Source organism: Ctenocephalides felis, unplaced genomic scaffold (genome assembly GCF_003426905.1).
Source record: "Ctenocephalides felis isolate EL2017-DRISC unplaced genomic scaffold, ASM342690v1 CF-g0.4_SCAFFOLD_01886, whole genome shotgun sequence".
Classification (NCBI taxonomy): Eukaryota; Metazoa; Arthropoda; class Insecta; order Siphonaptera; family Pulicidae; genus Ctenocephalides; species Ctenocephalides felis.
Window position 1 is genome coordinate 75,313,382 of NW_020538040.1, and position 19,557 is coordinate 75,332,938.

The 19,557-nt window shown below is 28.5% G+C and overlaps 2 protein-coding genes across 7 annotated transcripts in view; one reads left to right on the forward strand and one right to left on the reverse strand.

Annotated features, from left to right (window-relative positions):
• LOC113374566 overlaps window positions 1-19,557 on the reverse strand; it is a 220,891-nt gene that overhangs the window by 73,542 nt on the left and 127,792 nt on the right. For all 6 annotated transcript variants that reach the window (XM_026614544.1, XM_026614539.1, XM_026614543.1 and 3 more), the window contains exons 4-7: window positions 13,918-13,989; window positions 13,639-13,692; window positions 13,359-13,412; window positions 13,069-13,131 (exon numbers count right to left, since the gene is read on the reverse strand). In XM_026614544.1, the coding sequence (XP_026470329.1) occupies window positions 13,069-13,131; window positions 13,359-13,412; window positions 13,639-13,692; window positions 13,918-13,988 (242 nt within the window). In that variant the 5' untranslated portion in view covers window position 13,989. The remainder of the gene's footprint in view (window positions 1-13,068; window positions 13,132-13,358; window positions 13,413-13,638; window positions 13,693-13,917; window positions 13,990-19,557) is intronic.
• LOC113374565 (protein eiger) overlaps window positions 1-19,557 on the forward strand; it is an 82,978-nt gene that overhangs the window by 24,156 nt on the left and 39,265 nt on the right. The gene's annotated exons all lie outside the window — the stretch shown is intronic.

A 19,557-nucleotide genomic window follows, 5' to 3' on the forward strand; every position in this document is an offset into this window, starting at 1 on the left:
TTGAAGGTTTCTGAACATTTTGGCATGCCTCAGAAAAAATGGATGTGTGTGTGTGTCTGTTTTGTATGTCCGCAATTTTTCGTCCACGTTTTCGGGCGCATGGATCAACCGATTTGAATGGTTTAAAAAACATTCGATTCCTATTGATAGGGAAATGTGCTGATTAGTTTTTGGCAACAGCAGGTCCAACCGTCACGGAGATACGAAGCAAAGAGTGCAGAAAATACAAATCGAGTTTTTGAGAGAACGGAGTATCCGATTTGAATGATCTGAAAAACATTCAATTTGTAATGATTGGGAGAAGAAGTGATTAGTTTTTAGAAGGCAGGTCCAGCCATTTCAAAGATACAGAGGTAAATGTGCAAAAAATAGCAGTTTTTGCGAGAACTAAGCGTTCGATTAGAATGATTCAAAGAACTTTCTGCTTGTTTCAACAAAATACTTGCTTTTGGAAAAAGAAATTGTTTCAAATTTTTTAGATTTTTTTTTTAAATTTTGTTTGCACATATATCGAAAATAATTCAGATTTTAATTTTAATTCTGACTGAAGTACTAATATACTTTAAACAAATAATTTCAACTTTCAGTTTATATAATTCTTATAAATATTAGACAATGTTACAGTATTTATTTATAATAATCTATTTGAAAACAATTAATATTTCTCGAACATTTTCTTACGGTACGGGAAGTTCCAGCAATTTGCCTTAAGGCACGATGCCATACGCAACACTAGTTAAAATATATGTAAAACTTATGATAATTTGATGCGCATGTGTCTAATGAAAATCCATCACCGCCAAATGCCATTTTTTACTTTTTTCAATAGATCTCCGAAACCGCTGGACCTGCCCAGAAAATTAAACATTTCTGCATTTCAAAATAAAATGTTGTTGGATCATTTAAATTGGACGCTTCGTTAGCTCAAAAACTGAGTTAGCATGTTTGGCACATCTTGCTTTTTTCATTCAAATTATCACGAGTATCGATAAAAATGATTAATTAATTTCTTTGACAAAAATTACCTTAACATGCTAAAATAAATTTCGAATACAAAAATACTATTTCAAATAAATTTTATTTATGATGCCGCATTTTCAATTGATAATCGATAGCAATATGTTTCCAAATGGCCTCACTGGAATTGCTGCATTTTATAAAATCATCTGTATTAGAGTTATTCTAATAATGAAAATAAAAGAGAGAGATTGAGTTGGTTTACAGTCACACAGAATATATATATATATATATATATATTATATATATATATATATATATATATATATATATACGAATGCACATAGTGAAAATTAGAATACTATTCTTTGAAGCTAAATGTAGTTTTCAATGCTACTAAACAACATATAGGCACCACATAAAATCTAAATAATAATAGGATTATTCATAACAGTTCAATAAAAATATACACCATTTAAAAACAAGTTTTATAACTAAAGTATACAACACTTATATGGAGCAGCGTCTGGCGCCGGGCTTATCGAACTATACAGCAACAAAAAGACCTGTTTTGCTAGTTGCTAAAATTAATTTGCAAGTCGCATTAAAATTTAAATAGTAATATTCTTTCGACGCCATGTGAATGTAACTGAAATGATATATGAATTGAATTCTTATGATTCTGAAACATGATCTGGATGCTACAAACAGAGACATCAATGTGAGAGAGATTGAGGTCTAATTGATTGATTGAAATGAGGCCCAAAAATATAGTGAATGAAATGCCTGTTACGATTAAATATAATATTTATATTAATCAATGTGCTATCAATTAATTTACTATTCGTATATATAGAGTGTACTGTACATAGTCTTATATCTGGTAATATGTGGTGGTATATAAAATTAAACCCTCCTTTCCCACCAAATTTACTTGTATTTTTAGATCTACAAAAAATCGTAGAAATTTGGAAAATTTTAGATTTTTTTTCGTCAAATTTTGGATTTTAAGAACCTCCCCCCTTGTGATATTTTGTTAGACCTTCCCCATTCCTTTTAATGTGATTGATGGCCCAAAATAATGTAAATACCAAAAGTTTATTTGGAACGCACACATGAATTGATTATAATCCATTTGTGGGATTCTATCTATATATTGAACAAAAATTGTATTATATTTATCACAATTATATTAATCTATAAACAATTTTTATTTAAAAATAGTCCAACAAGTTGTTCTAGCTAAGACAGTTTTGGAAAAAAAATCTCAGAAAAGGATTGAGTTGCATGTTTTATGGTTTGACAAGACTTTAGAAAATATATAAATTTTATTCATCGAAATTATTAGAAACAAAGTCGATCACCAACCCTCGTTCGTCCAGATGCTCATAAGAGCAGACTGCGAATAGTTATAAGGTGACAAGATTCGTATAAATAGTATCATCACGCCATTCATGACGTCCCGCTTGGGAATAAATAGTGCAGCAAAGAAAACATCAACTTGACCTTATTCGAGTTACTGTATTTGGTTTGGACGAGTGGCAATATTACTATGACTTACCGTAATACATATAATTATCATTACCACAAACTACATGTTTTGATTTGCGATTATTTAAAGGCCAATTAGAGGGCGTCTATTCATCACGTAATCGATTTCTAAGGATTTTAAATGCCCCCCTGCTCTTAATTAATACGTGGTGATATTTAAAATTTACGTCTAGCAAAAAATCACGAAATTCACCTGGGGGAGAAAGGGGTATAATAAGATATCATGTGTATTTATTTTTTAACAGAGTTTTTTTTTAAATCCAAACACCAAGGGCGCGGGAGATCCAAAAATCTTTAAAAAATCCCTCTTATGTTATGAATGAGAAAACTGTTGAAACTAAGATTTCAAAGTTTAGTTAAAATAGCCTCTCATCTTAATAATTTCGAAATTTTATTTACAATTTTACGAAATTTAGCAAAAATTATGAAAATGAACTTTGGCTACTTGACTCTTACAATAAGTTAATTGAAAAGGAAACTGAATTTTATAAAAGACCATAAAGTGCGAAAAACATAGAATTAAGAATAGGATATAATATAACATATAATGGAATAATAAACCACGTACCAAAGTTAGTAATTCTGACTAAAAAAACATCATTTATTTAAAAAAACAGATTTTGGTTATATGAATGAATTGTATTATTGAGTTATTTAGCAAAAAGCTCCCTAACCCGGATTAGCGCAACTACAAATTACCGTCCCGGCTTTGAAATAAAACTTATGGTCACCTTATTTGTAGTTAAAATAGATTACAAAACTACAATATATGCTCACAAGAGCCTGAGGAAATATTTAACATTATTGATAACGACTTGCTTATGAATAAATGAATAAAAATAAATTGTGTAAGTAATGGATTCGAAAAATTTAGTAGCATGGAGGAAACTTAATCTATTTTTTCAATTTTTTGAATGCAAAGTTTGGATCCGGGCCATAATTTAAAACAAATAGATTTCAGTGTTATAATAAACTTCAAAAAATGACCCTCAAATGATGATTATTTATGAGAGTGATTAATAAAGCTAACTACTAACATAAAAATTGATTATTATTGAAGATATATATCAATGTTTTAAAATCATCATTACAACAAAACTGCATAGCAGTGTATAGAGTTTTTTGCAATATGGCATCGCACATAATGCACACGGATATTAAAACAAAAGAGTTGATGAACCATTCGTTGATTACAAACTTTGCTTGATGTCTGTTATTGCGCAATACTATTTGATTTTAATGTCTGACACGATGCAAATAATAATTTGCAATTCTGTTCTATTGCTTTTTTATTATTTTCTTACGTAAAACAATTCAAGAGAAGTGAAATCTATTATGTACCTAAGAATGTAATGGAATTGAATGGTCCTGTCGTATTAAATCTAACAATTTTGGTAAAGAGACCAAATTTATTCAAATAAAATTTATGTTATATGATGTAGTGTAATATAACACTTTGCGATAGATTATGGTATCTTTTTTAGGGTACGTTTTGGTTATATTACCTATATGATTTTTTTATCAATTATTATTTTTATTTGTAGTTAAAAAACTTTAAATTTACTTAATTAGTAGAGGTATAAGATGTATGAATAGCCATCACCTTGATTCTTGCAACGTAAATAAACGGTAATGTTTGGAATTCCAGAACAAAAAAGCTTTCGTTCTTAGTTTTTTTGGTTGTGAGCACTGTTGTTTTGTTTAGACCTTAATATATTTTTTAGAATTACGTTTTTTAATTGTTTCATAAGATGTATTGGTAATTTTAAGTTAGATTCAACTGTTTTTCTCTATATAACATCTATAAAAGCTTACTCGTGCGTTAAAAAGGACCAACTGAACTTTTGCCCTGTTATAGATGTAAACAATAAAAAATAGTAAATAAAAAACTAAAGTTGTAAGAAGCAATTTTACAGGAATGAATTAAGTAAACAGTTATTCCAATTCTGCTGATAGACATTTCTGACGAAATACCAGATCAAGGTTATATACAGCGTTATCTCTGTAAAAAATATACTCATGAAATTTATATTTTGCATTGGTTGAATATAGCTATTATTTCGAAATATAATTTTAAAAATAAAAATAAGACATTGGACTTGTTTATCCCACCTTTAAGGTAAAATGGACCAAGTGATAAATTATTGAAAAACTGCAAAAAAAACATTTCTATAATGTTGAGTTCGCTGGAAGTTTTACTGAACATAGTCAGATAGGTCTGATAGTTGTTTGATATGTGTTAATTGTTGTGATATAATTACTCAAAGTCAAATTGGATTTTTCGTTCTGTGGCAAATATTTGAACATTATAAATGCGAGGTGAAGAAATAGCCACGCCAATATCATTTCAATGAATTTTTCATGAAATTTCTTTTGTTTATATTTGTTTTTTTAATATTTCGTTTTTCTCTGGTTCAGTATGTATCATTTTATATTTTTATGGTAGTAATATAGGTATCTAAAAGGTAGTTTGATATTTTACGCGCACGCAATCTATGTTTTCCATGTTCATTTCTTTATCTTTTATATTTACATTATATATGAATAGTTTTGCACAAAATGCATATGTTTATTTGCTCATACACCCACAATTCTACATATTGGCTTTTATAGCCATATAATTACCAACAAATTACATATTTGCTTGATCTAATTAGCGGCTAATGCAGTTTATAATTTTCACGCATGATCATTTAATTACTCATTAAAACTGCGCGTTACCTTTACGATGTTTAATGAATGTACATAAAAGCATTGGATTGTTAATACGACTATTTTTCATAATGTACTATTACGAATAAGGTTGCGCAATATATAATTAGGTAAGCCGCTGGTCCATATAAAGAAATGTCGAATTCCTGGAAAATTACGATCATGTCCATATTTTAGTACAATGCCGCGCAATTGCTTTGGTTTCTTAGAATTAACAATACAGTCACACAAGATAACCTCCGATATAAAAGTTGTGATGAATGAAAAGCATTAGATCAGCACTTCCAAATTGAATATACCGGAAAACTATTATGAAATCAATATGTTTTAATAATAAATGTGATTTGTCATCTAAAATGTAACTTGTCAGTAGTTTTTCGCAATTTCAAAAAATCGATACAATAAGCAATTATGCTAAAATCTAATAATTACAAATTTAGCAATTTTCTTTTGAAATGTTATTTACAATGAATAAAAATTAAGTAAAATAGTTTAAGAAAAACTAGAATGAATCCTCTAGAAAAAAACTGAAAATATATTAATAAAAACCTGATTGATATTAATATTTCAGGAATATTAATGAAACTAATTCAGAATTGATGTTTGCTAAAATCAGCGTTATGTACATGCAACGTTGTGAATGAAATATAATATTTTAGTAAATTCAGTTTGAAGAATTCTCATTGAGTTGTTTTGTATACTGTAATTATTTTAGTAACTCACGCAAGATATAGTTAAATTCTTTTTGTTTATTTTTTATGTAAAATAATATATCAAATTGTAAATAAATAAAACCGATAAAGAAAGTAAGAGCAAAATTAAGTTCAATTGCTTTTGCAATTAGAAGCAGAAAAAGTTATTACGGACAATAATTTAGAATTCAAAATATTTTTTTTTGTTACAATTTATTTTTGTTAATCAAGACATTAATGTCTTATTTACAAAATTGATATAAGCAAAAAAATACAAAAATACAAATAAAAGCAATAAATTGAATATAAAATGAAAAAAAGAATTTAAAATATAGAAAAATAATCACAAACTTATCATTATATTTTAAAAGAATTATGTCTAACATTTTGGAGTAAATATTTTATAAATGTATAATTGCTCTCATAAAGCTCATTGAGTGAATATGTTTACCACGGATATTCCTTAACTCGGATTTCTGAATTAAAATGACGAATTTTTTGTCGAACTAATTAGTAGGATATTTACATCAATATGAATAAATATCCGTTACAAAATGTATACCACGTCATAATTACAACACTAACAATATATAAAGATTGCCATGGAATATAGGGGAGACTGGATACGGTAGTGACAATCGTCATAACATCATAATCGTCATGAAGATGTAGTATGTTTGTTTGAACATGTTCCCACTTTTGCATTCAGTCTGCGCCCTACATTAGCATGATCTGCAGACCACATCGCTTTCAAAGAGTCAAAAAAAAGTTTCTTGATAAACCATTGTTTTTTAACCTATTTTTATGCCTGTTACAATCGTCCTTGGCGTGTGGACGGTTGTGACATTCGCCCTTTTCTAGTATGATTATATTTTATGACTTATCTACCGTATTTGGATATTCAGTATTTCCATCTAAACAAATGTTCAAATTACCATTTACTTCTTTCCCAGCTAACTGGCAAATTAACAATATTATGGCTGATCAGAAAAAAGTTTAATTTATTTAATTCTGTTCAATATCTTACTACCTCAGGCTTATTTGAGTCAATGGGCTTCTATAACAATTTTGGAACTAGTATATTTTATCAATAGTATTTTAATCTTTCGTTGTCAAAAAAAAACTTATATTTTAAGAATTTGCAATGTGTGTTAAATATAAGTTGAATTTTTAGTTACAAATACAAAAATGTAAAAAAGTATGCTAATGTAACTTTTTTTTAAATGACCAATTTGAAAATTTTGATTTATTTTTCAAACCCATTTGTATCATTTTTGTCGATTACCTACAATCTTAAGGACTAAGTATTCCTCAAAAGCTAAATACTATATTCTAATGACCAATTTATCAAAAAAAAAAACAAAGATAATAATATAATTGAGTAATAATATCTACCATTTGGTTTATAAAGATCAATTATTGTTAGTTTAGTTATATATGATCACATATAGTTAGTTTATAATTAATAACAAGGGTTTGTTCCAATGTCACGTGCATATTGCTCACAAGAGGTTTATGAGAAATGCAGTTCGTATATTTTTAAGTTATTATCTTATCGGAAATGTGAGATATTATTTCAATATAACGTAGAAACTTTACATTTTTAATTTGAAATTTAGTAGAAGCGTGATTTAAATAAATCAAATGGACGGTGGCTAATACGTCAAATGTCAAACGTTTTTGACAGACGATGTTCAACTACGTTTAATAGGATGTTGTACGTGAATATTATTTAATCGTAGTTATATTTATAAAAAAACGTTATTAAACGGATCGCAAGTGTTACTAGAAATTCAAAATATCAACTTTTTTGAAATGTTAATATAAAAATTCACTTTTTGGCATTTTCCTCAAACACGGTGCTCTGAAAGATCTTATTTGTGTAATATTATATACTCATTGGTATTTATAAAACATTTTGTAGGTTATATTATTTTTATTTATGTTATTGAAATTCAGAACTTAAATTTGGTATCGATCAAAGGGACATTTTGTCGAATAACATTTTTCCAGTTATAATTTCCCAGAATTTATCGAAGAATAGATAGTAATATATGAAGGTCCGGGGTTAAAAAGGTCCACCACCGATATGTCAAAAACCAGTAAAGTTAAGCATTGTTTAACAATAATTGTATATAGCATTCAAACAACACATCCTTATACACTTAAAGTATTAATATTTTTGATTCTCTAGAAATTGTTTAGAACATACCTTAGTTAGCAATACAACGTTTACCGGGTCAACTAGTATGTTATATTATTATTAGTATATAATATTAATATATTTTAAAAATAATTTCAAGCACCTATTGCAAATATCATCAATAACAGAAACCATTAATACTTCTTCAGTTTCGAAAGAATGACATTGAAGGACAAATAAAATACTGAAACAATAATGAAAACTGTTTGCAATATTAATACATATCTTGTAGGTCATTGTCGTTGGAAAATAAGTTTTGGCAGGTGATTTGTAAATTATGTCTATATTTAAAGCCTATAGTTCATTCGGTTTATTTGTCAAATAGTCTGTTTGCCACAATTTAATGACAGACATACGAGACATTAGTTTAACAATGAGTTAATAAATAACTCGAATCATAATATATTTTATTACAAAATAAAATTTATAGTTATTATACGCGCAATATGTTGCCAGCTACAAATAACCGAGTCATTAGTTGTATTTTTCTTGCAAAAACTAAAAATATATTGTTTGGCAAACGTTTTCCCACATCATCAAGTGTGCTGAATGTGCATTAACCAAAAAAGTTCAATAACAAATTATCCAAAAATACGGTCATCTAACATTGTAATCTGTTGATACGTTGGAAGGCGGCCAACGTCGATGCCGATGCCACTGTTGTGTCTACATCACAAACGAGGGAACGATCTCTAGTGGCTTGTTTATAATCGTGATGATTAATTGTTACGAAGACGATATCTCGTATCTCTGATATTTATTAAGTCAAATTTAAACAGTGAATGAACTTCAGTGTAAACTACCTAATCAGCGGTTTAATAATTGACTACTAAGTTATAAAGATCTCTTTATATATAAAGTTTTTACGTTCATCACTTTGTAAATTGTAAACATAGATAATCTTCAGATTATTATTATAATATGTATATGAATAATAACAACATTTTGTGCTTAAGTTACACAATTTTTAGTATAGCGAAGCTAGGTGGTATAAGTAACGGGAGTAACTAGTAACAGGGGTTTCAATCTTAAACGATATTAAAATTGCTTAAGGCAAATTGCTGGAACTTCCCGTAAAGTAACAAAATATTCGAGGAATATTAAATGTTTTCAAATAGATTATTTTAAACTCTGTAATATCGTCTACTATTTATAAGAATTATATGAACTGAATTACAAAGTTAAAATTATTCACTTGAAATATGTAAGTGAGCTTCAGAACCTTAACCAGAATTAAAATTGAAATCTGAATTATTTTCGATAACAAAAAAAAAAAAAAAAATGAAATGAATTTTTTTTTCAGAGGCAATTGTTTAGTCAACACAAGCAGAATGTTTTTTGAATTATTCAAATCGAATGCTTATTTCTCTAAAAAAACTGCCATGTTTTGTACATTTAGCTCGGTATCTTCAAAATGGCTGGATCTGCCTTTGCCAAAAATTAATCACCACTTTTTTCAGATCATTCAAACTGCATGTCCCGTTCTCTCAAAACCTCGATTTCTATTTTCTGCAATCTTCGCTCTTTATCTCCGCAACGGCTGAACCTGCCTTTGACAAAAACTAATCAGCACATCTTCCTATCAATAGAAATCGAATGTTTGTTGAACCATCCAAATCGGTTGATCCGTGCGCCCAAAAACGTGAACGAAAAAATGCGGACACAAAAAACACACACACATCAATTTTTTCTGAGATATACCAAAATGTTCAGAAACCTTCAAAACGTGGAGAAATGCAAAAATTTTCATTTTCGATTATCGGCCCATTACTATAACTACCCTATGGGAAGTTAAAAATTGTCTCGATTGGACATGTAAACCGTCCAGCATTTTTTTAATTACTATATTTGTTACAACTGCTAAATAATTAAAATTTAGTAACAGTAATGAACAATTATATAAATTTAATAAAAAGAACACAAAATAAAGGATAGAATTTTCAATAAAATGATAAAAACCGTCTTGCATAATATTGTCATAGCTACTGTGCAGGTTGTCTATTTGTGATGTTCTGTACATTTTTGGCATGTAATATTTGATAAATTGATCTATCATAAAAATTTGGTTTGCGTTATTATTATCGACTAATTTTAAATATATCAATTTGCTTCAAATTTATCAATCTTTAATGTGTAACAATTTTTGTGATTGCTAGATCGTTTAAATAGTTACCTTGATTATAATAATGATAATGATAATATAAAGAAATTATACCTGGGGTTAGTTGAAATACACCAGAAATATACATAGATTCAAGTGAAGACGATTTGATGAAATGTATAGTAAGTAAGCTTGGACGAATATAAATGATGTTGCAGGAGATACTATATTTTTTATTTATATTAATTGCAATTAACTTTCATTTATAATAAAAATTTCTATTACATCGCACACCATATTTTTCATGTGTATTATTTATAGTTTATGTTTATTTATGAAAAGAATTACTTAGCAACATGCAAATTGTCTCAAAAGTAATAAATAATCAGAGGTCAATAATGTTAATAATAATAATGTCGTTTTTTGTTGTTACTACTTGTCCCGGTAGATGTTACAACTAGCCCCAAACACACCGAACTTTTCCTATAAAATGATTTATTGTGAAATAATTAACAATAGTTATGGTATTATTTGGAGGAATAATTATAGCATATCTTCACCTTTATATCATAGAATTATAATCAGTTGATCTAAATATAATAACTTAAAAAAAAAACAGTTACAAGAAGCCCCGAGCTGCCCTAATATGTATTTTTATTCCGAGAAGAACGCACCATACAATCACTAAAGAAACCTTGTAGTATTTATATTTTTCTTTTGATACTGAATGCAATAGTTATTGAAATAACTTCAGCAATAAAACCAATCACTATTTTCCCTGAATGCAGATCCCTTAGGAACTCCACTCAGGAAAGCTTAGATTGAAGGATTTTCCGCTGTTATTTCATACCGCAGTACCCGAATGCGCAATTTCTAATTGGAAACATTTTTTATCTATATTTGCAAACGTAAATAGATATTACTACTGTATCTAGGGTAGTATTTTTTGGGCTCCGCTTACTTTGTTTCTAGTTAGCTGTTAAGTGGCTAATAATTTTTACTATAGTCATGGAAATTGTTATGAAAGCATATGAGAAGTATGACCATATGCTTCAATTTCTGAACCTTGTTTTGTAAAATTTAGAATGAAAACTTATATCCATTTTTATTCGTTACTAAGTGTTTAAAGTCTGGCAATATTCCAAAACATCAATTTATCATTAATTGCTGTTAATGCATTTGAATCCCTTGAGACGATTTGTAGGGGTTAAGGGTAACAAGAATGATATATGCGGGTAGATTTACTATTCGCTGCATCATCGTGAAATAATTTATCAAATTTATATCATTAATGTAACATAAAATTCAGTAATTATAGTAAAAGATTGTACCTTGAAACTTTGGCAATCATAGTACATACATTTTTCAAAACAATACGAAATGAACTAAATACAGTTTATTATGATTTGTAACACTCCTTTGTTCTTAAATAGTTAGGTATTATGTTCAGTTTATTATTCACAAAACAGTGTAAGAATATTACCTACTACTGGCCCTAATGTAAATTAGACGCATACATGACTTCATTATAAATTCTTTGTTATTCAATATTTTGCTAACATCAACATGCTTGTTAGTAGAACAAATAAAAAATGATAATTGGGATGTTTCGTTATTTTATCTTAATATACATTATGGTATTTATTGTTATAATTATAAATAGAAATAACTTCAGAACAAGGTTATTTAAATGAGTGTTAACATTGATTTTTAATATTGACTAATTTATTGTAAGTCGTGTACATTTGTTATACCTACACGAGGTGTTAAATGACCGTTTAGTACATATCTACATTTTATTCTCAGAGCTGTCGTATTGTAGATAAAAATCAATATCACAATTTGTTTACTCCCACGAAAGACATTTGAAGATCTCTATTGAAAATGCTAATGTTTAATATAAAAAAATCTGAACAGAAGTACGCGAACACCTACACTTATATGTTGTACGAATTCTGAATATATTGTATAAAATTATAATTGATCAAGAAGAAACATTTCATAACAATTTTTTAATAAATTTATATAAATCAAAATTCTTGTTCGTATTATCAATCATAGTTAATATTATTGTGAATACTATTATCATAGCGCTTGCATATTAAATTTGAATAAATTCGAGCTCAAGTTGCTCTTGTTTGAAAGAAATAGATGTATTTAGCTAACATGCATTTGCAAAATATCATTCTTTATTTGACGTATTAGTGTTAATAAAAAGACAAATAAAAAGTTTAAGAGATAGATTATATCTTCGCATCATACGAAAAGGAAGTTAAGATGATTTGATATATTGTAAATAAACCAGCTGCTATTGAAAATATTTTCGCCGATTTGTATTTGATCTCGTGCCATATTTTCCATGAATATTGTTTTGCAAATTTTTTTAAACAATATTTAAGTAGCAGTTTTCCATAATCTATTGTGATGTTTGTTGGAACTTCAGTAATAGTACCGGAGTTCAATATACATATAATGATAGAGAATCTCTATCTTTATCTCTAATAGAGATCACCTCAGTAGGTTATTCCATTTTAATTTATTAGATCGAAGGGATGCTTATTCTTAAAAATTTTATTAGTCGTTGATTCTAAAATTTCCAAATCGAACTGAACGCAATTACACCGTGTCGAAAAATTTGCTATTTTTTAAATTTTTTATTATCTCCAACTAGTTTACATACCACTTACCATTTATCTTCACATTATTTTACCCCATAGTCCACTATAGGTTAAAATGTAAAACGCTAAGATCAGACCAGATTTTTTGATACCATATAACGAGTGATATAAAATATAAATATTGTGTTTGGTCCAGTCTGGAAACATTTAATGAAAAACTGATTATATCCTTACCTCATCTTAGGTTGGCTTGATTTAAGGTTACCAATTGCATCCACTTCCTGCAAAGGTATCGGTCTGAAAGAGTGACATAAGTTCAAATTAATATTTTTTTAGATTTATGTTATTTCTGTAGAATTCTACATTCTTCTATTCAAGTTTTCTAAAATTATTAACTAGGGTTATTCATTTCATCAAATAAATTTGAATATATGTAAAGCGATCAAAATGTGAAAGAATTGCAAAAATCATACATCTAACTTAGACTTCAATTAAACTAGCACAAAAACTCATCATATTCTCACCTCATCTTGGATTGACTGGGGTTGCCAATTGCTTCCACCACTTCTTGCATCGGTCTGAAAGAGTTACATAAGTTCAAATTAATATTTTTCTAGATTTTGTTATTTCTGTAGAATTCTACATTCTTCTATTTAAGTTTTCTAAAATTATTAACGAGGGTTATTCATTTCATTAAATAAATTTGAATATATGTAAAGCGATCAAAATGTAAAAGAATTGCAAAAATCTTACATCTAATTTGAACTTCAATTAAACTAGTATAAAAACTCATCATATTCTCACCTAATCTTAGATTGAGTGGGGCTACCAATTGTTTCCACCACTTCTTGCATTGGTCTGAAAGAGTTACATAAGTTCAAATTAATATTTTTTTAGATTTTGTTATTTCTGTAGAATTCTATATTCTTCTATTCAAGTTTTCTACAATTATTAACGAGTGCTATTCATTTCATCAAATAAATTTGAATATATGTGAAGCGATCAAAATGTAAAAAAATTGCAAAATCTTACATTTAACTTGAACTTCAATTAAACTAGCACAAAAACTCATCATATTCTCACCTCATCTTAGATTTGTCGGATGGTCCACTGTTGTTAGCAGTTGCTTCTACCACTTCCTGCAAGGGCATCATTCTGAAAGAGTGACATAAGTTCAAATTAATATTTTTTTAGATTTTTGTTATTTCTGTAGAATTCTACATTCTTCTATTTAAGTTTTCTAAAATTATTAACAAGTGTTATTCACTTCATCAAATAAATTTGAATATATGTAAAGCGATCAAAATGTAAAAGAATTGCAAAAATCTTACATCTAACATCCTAACTTGAACTTCAATTAAACTAGCATACACTTTTTGATATGCTTGCATCTTACAGAGAATAGAAAAGAATTGGAAAACAAGAAAAACTAATAAAGAAAAATTAAATACAGAAACAGTCATTAAAATTGAGGAAAAATTAAAAACAGCTCTTAAATGTGTCTAGGTTCCAGGAAATTTAAGCAGGAATTTTTGATAAAAAAGTTCAACAAGTAAAATGTGAATGTATAAGAAAAAAGAGAGTCTTTTTGCACTCATGATGATTTGGGCAGAGCTCTTAATATCATTGTAATCCTGAAGACAACGATGGATTTCTTTTTCCAACTACCGTACTAGAATAACACTGTATCTCATTATGAATATAGGCGTAATAGTAGTCGATGGAAATACATTAATTACCACATACGGTGACGTGTGCAGACGGCACCGTGACGCTTCCGAATGTATTCTACGACAAGGCGTGCGTCATCTCCTCATATCCGAGAGAAAAACACTACACACCAGATAATTCGCAAACAAAACACATTACCCATCAGCGAATTACCACAACGCACCCGATATAGATTTCTGACCGCACATTCAATCCATATATTGGAACTCTGACTGGAATTTGCTCTGCATTCTCATACTTGATCCGTAAATATGTTTTTGAATGCTCGTAACTCAAACATGACGAATAAGTTTATATATGGAACATATATTTGGATGCGATAAAGTAAGATTTTGTGCCACGAGATTTTTTAAATGATTTTCCAGTCAAGTTTCTTGAATACTTGGAAATTTAGTTAAATAGAGAAATAGGAGAGTTGCTTTCAATTTTGTTGTTATTGTCATTTCTCAGAATAGTCAATTGCCGAATAGATATACCAAATAAGAAAAAATACCGAAAAGTATTAAAAAATGTACTGAACTTTGCAATAATACAAACAACTGTTTAGGCAATGAGGCTTCTAACCAAATTTTTGTTGAAATGATCTTTGAACTTTGATATTTTTTTATTTACAGTTAAATAGCAATCAGAATACGTGCATTATAAAGGCTATTAGAATTTACTTGAACTCAAAATGGTTGAGTTCATAAATATGGTTTGTTTTGGTAACTCACCAATGAGAGCCCTAATTATTTAAAGTAAATTTATGGGTTGTTCCTTCTTTAGGATCCTTCTGGACTCCTTCTTGACCGGTTAAAATGGGACATGCATCTATTTTTTAACACTTCATGTATGAAATCAATTTTAGCTCATTATGTATAATTTTATTAGAGATGTACTAGGGCGTTTGGTTGATCAATTTGAGATATTTTGACGGAAGTCTTTGGAATTGCAATATTCGGGGTTTCCATACGTCGTACGTCCATATTGGTTTAATCAGTATCTTGTACTGCAGGAGCTTGTCAAGTGAGAGTTTGGATTTCGAGCCCATTACATATACAGTATAGTATAATTAGTATTTAAGGTTTGTTCATGTAGATACACATCAAAAAGTACAAATTAATCAACCATCACAAAAATTTGGGGATCGTTTTTTTCCTTGATCGTATAATTAGATATACATTTTATTAGATTAAGTACTGAAATCTAAAGCAATAAAACAGCGATAAAGCTTTCAAGACAATACAATAATAAAGACAATAAATTACAAAAATATTTAATTTCCACGCACCTGAATATATATAAAACAAGCAAAAAGAAATATTTACGAATAAAACATATTTGCTTGGTTGCCGCATGCCAACAGCGGAAACTTGTACGACCTAATAGTGATTAAAAATAATTTATTTGATTAACTGATGGATTGCATCTATGAGTCTTCCTTTACTCACTTGTATTGAAGCAAAAACCCACATACATTGTGACAAATAATTAATTTTCGATATGCGGGAAAGAACGGCGCGGTCTTTCTAGAGAACATCAACAACTGGAGATAGCACATCTGTTAAATAATTAAAAATTGCCGAATATTTATGCAAAATTTTGAATATTTCTTATTTTCATACTTAATTTTAATTCTTCGGAGAAAGGGAATGCAAAATGAGAAACAAGTTTCAATAATTATACTAATGATCATAATATTTTATAAGTAAATGTCGCAGAGACAATTATTTTTTTAGAACTATTATTATGTCAAAGTATACAAAATCGAAGATTTTTGGAAGTAGGGGAAACTGGGTACGGTTTAGCCACTTTTTTGGATCAGTAATAATTTTGTAAATTTACCAGTAAGTTGGGAGAAAAGTAAATTAACCCTGGCACAACCGCGCCCAGTCTGCCCTACTTTAGGGATTTTGTTTTAAGATAATCATCAACTTAATTCACATGCACATAGTATTCTAAAGCATTTCAAAATACTAGAAATGTGTATATGTAAATCTCAGGCTAAATTAGCGTATACCTACCATTAACTGATGTTTCTTTCTGTCTCCTACATATAATAAATCAATGTACATCAAGCTAGTGAAAGGATAATGTAAGATAGTGAAATAGGTACATAAATATTATATACACACATATATATTTTTGTATAAATCCGAAAAATTCATATCGGCACTATATGATCAAAATCACGCTAATCTGTTTGTAGGGCTCTTTACAAGAAAACCACTACAGAGCGTACTCGTTTATATCCTTTTAGATTTTTTGCCTTCTTCGGGAGAAAATATATAAATTTATTAGAAGAATCAACGCAAAAAATGAACAAACGCGTCTCTGGTGAGCTATAATTTTTTCGGTAATTTCTTGAAAAGACCCATATATGGATTATATATAACAGAATGCTATATATATAACAGAATCGCGAAGTGCCACTGAATAAATCGGATTGTAAACAATCAGCATTGATAAGCGATTAGAAATAACATACGCTACGATTTCTTTTTATCTTAGTTTATTTTATAAATAATTATTATAAATAATATATCAGCATTCTAAACAAGCGTTGAAAATTGCGTTGAAGCATTTAACGGGGTTTGTTTACTTTTAACAAATACGCGGAATGATTACAAAGATTCAAGCCGCAGACAATATTGCCGAACATACAAATAGTAGAGTTATTTAATATTTTGTTTATAATTTGTATAATTTGATGAATTATTGAAATTAAATATTTATTTCATCCAATATATTGTAAATATAATGGTTCGTTGTAATTTAAGAATGGATGTTTAAATCAAGTGCACTGCCATCTATTATAAAAAAATAAAACGAAACAGTATTAGAAACTGTACTAACTCTGTAAACTGTAATATACTCGAAAAATAGTTTGGTATGAATAATGTAGAAATTGATTAATTTTAGTAACAGGTGATAGAGCATATATATTTGAATGAAACTAGACTTAACTAATTCTGTGAAATTAAAATGAACTTTAAACATTTTTAGTAATATTTGAACATGGCATTTTGGAACATATTTACATTTAAATGTAATGCTTGTACAGAGAACTATCCATTCATTATATTCTTCACTATTATTAGTATGTTAAATATTTTGCAAGCTAATTTTTTGTTATAATATATAACATTTTTATTATTTGAGTAAAACTCATTGTCAGTCTATATTAATTTATGTTACTAACTGCAATCAATGTATTCTTTCAACTTAGCGGTATTTCTACCCTTTCTTCGAATTGATAAAATGATATGTGAAGGCAATAATACAACTTGATACAGATTATATACTCACTGAATCATTATAGGTAATAGTTGTCCACTAGAACTATAAAAGGTTGATCATTTATGAGCCAAGTTCTTTGGCATGTACGTTAGAATATCACTAACCGCGATAATGAAAGCGATAATAAAGGTTCTTCGCGATTACTATAACATTCTTGTGGAGTCAGATGGGAATGTTTGCAGCGACACCGATGGCTCTTACAACTTACATATTAAGCATCGATTGTCGTGCGAGAGACGTTCTTCGAACTGAATTATATGAACAAATATTGTATAAATCAAATTAATTAAATATTGGTGTATTACCATCGTGTCCTGCGGCGACTTTCTGAAACTTTATGATATCTAATTAAATGCTATAGGGGAATGAGAAAGATAAAGTATTTTTGTTCGAACAAGTTGCCATTATTACATTGAGTCAGCGCCCTACACGATCTGTAGACCGCATTGCCTTTAAAGAGTCAAAAGTAAGTTTTCATGTTCGATTTCTTTTAATAATAACTGTTACTTTATACGGATAGATTACTTTATTTGTTATTTTTCTGTAAGTTGCACATCAGTAGTTAGTTTTTGCGTAGATAATTTAGTTCAGTGATAACGATGATCTGTTTTCAAAAGTGTGCGTCGGGTGCGGTTGTGACAAATGTAGTGGGTACGGTTGAGACATTCATTTATTGTCCTTTCTGGGTGAAGATTAAAGAGATAGTGAAAATTTTAAATTAACTAATAATAGGGCTAAATTCGAAACAGAAAGGGAAAGGGAAGAAAGGCTTTACAAATAATTCCCATTAACTTTGTTTAAAAAAATTAATGAATGCAGCAATAGTAATATATTGCTATATTGTATTCATAAGCTTTGTTCAAATGATTATGTCGCGTATGTTACATATTTCTGACATTAAAAGACATTTCTGTCACACCTGGTTTATTGTAATATTTTTAGTTAGGTGTTTATACCTATTGTCTTTTAACTTATTTCCATGGCTGTCACCGTCCCTGGGTGTGGGAAAGGACAGTATTTTGTATATTCATGTAAACAAATGTTCGAATTACCATTTAATTCACTTTTCTCTCAGCTAACTGGTGATTAAAATAAAGTGGCACAACCGACCACATATAGTATAGTATAGTATAATATACTCGTATATATATATATATATATATATATATCATTTATTAGTATTACTTATTTACCAAAAACCAAATTCAGTGAATACATAGTAAAAATAATGTATGATAAAAATGTATATCCTGTTCCTGTAAAAATACAGTGTTCTAACAAGTCGTTAATCTTTGTGAAATAAAATTCCACGAATATTTTTAGTAAGCACATGAAATGCCAAGAATATCATTATTCTACTAAATTCTAACATAAATTTAGGTTAATTGATTTTGTATTTTATGAAGTTGGCGCGTTTCAGAAAATCACAGCAAACTTTATACTCAGTAACTTTACAATCTAATGCTAGTAGAGTTTATCATATATGCGAAAATATGACTACATCAACTAATTAAATTATTAAAATAATTATCTAAAGATAGCTTCTTATTAATTAGATTATGTGAGAAATTCTCTCTTAATATATTGCTCAGTTTTGAAACAATTTCTTAATTTTTTCACATTATAATAACTATGCGTATTTTAGAATAAATCTCACATGTTAATACACAATTCTTATCGTTTTTCCATTCGCTTAAAAATTCTTTGTGATGA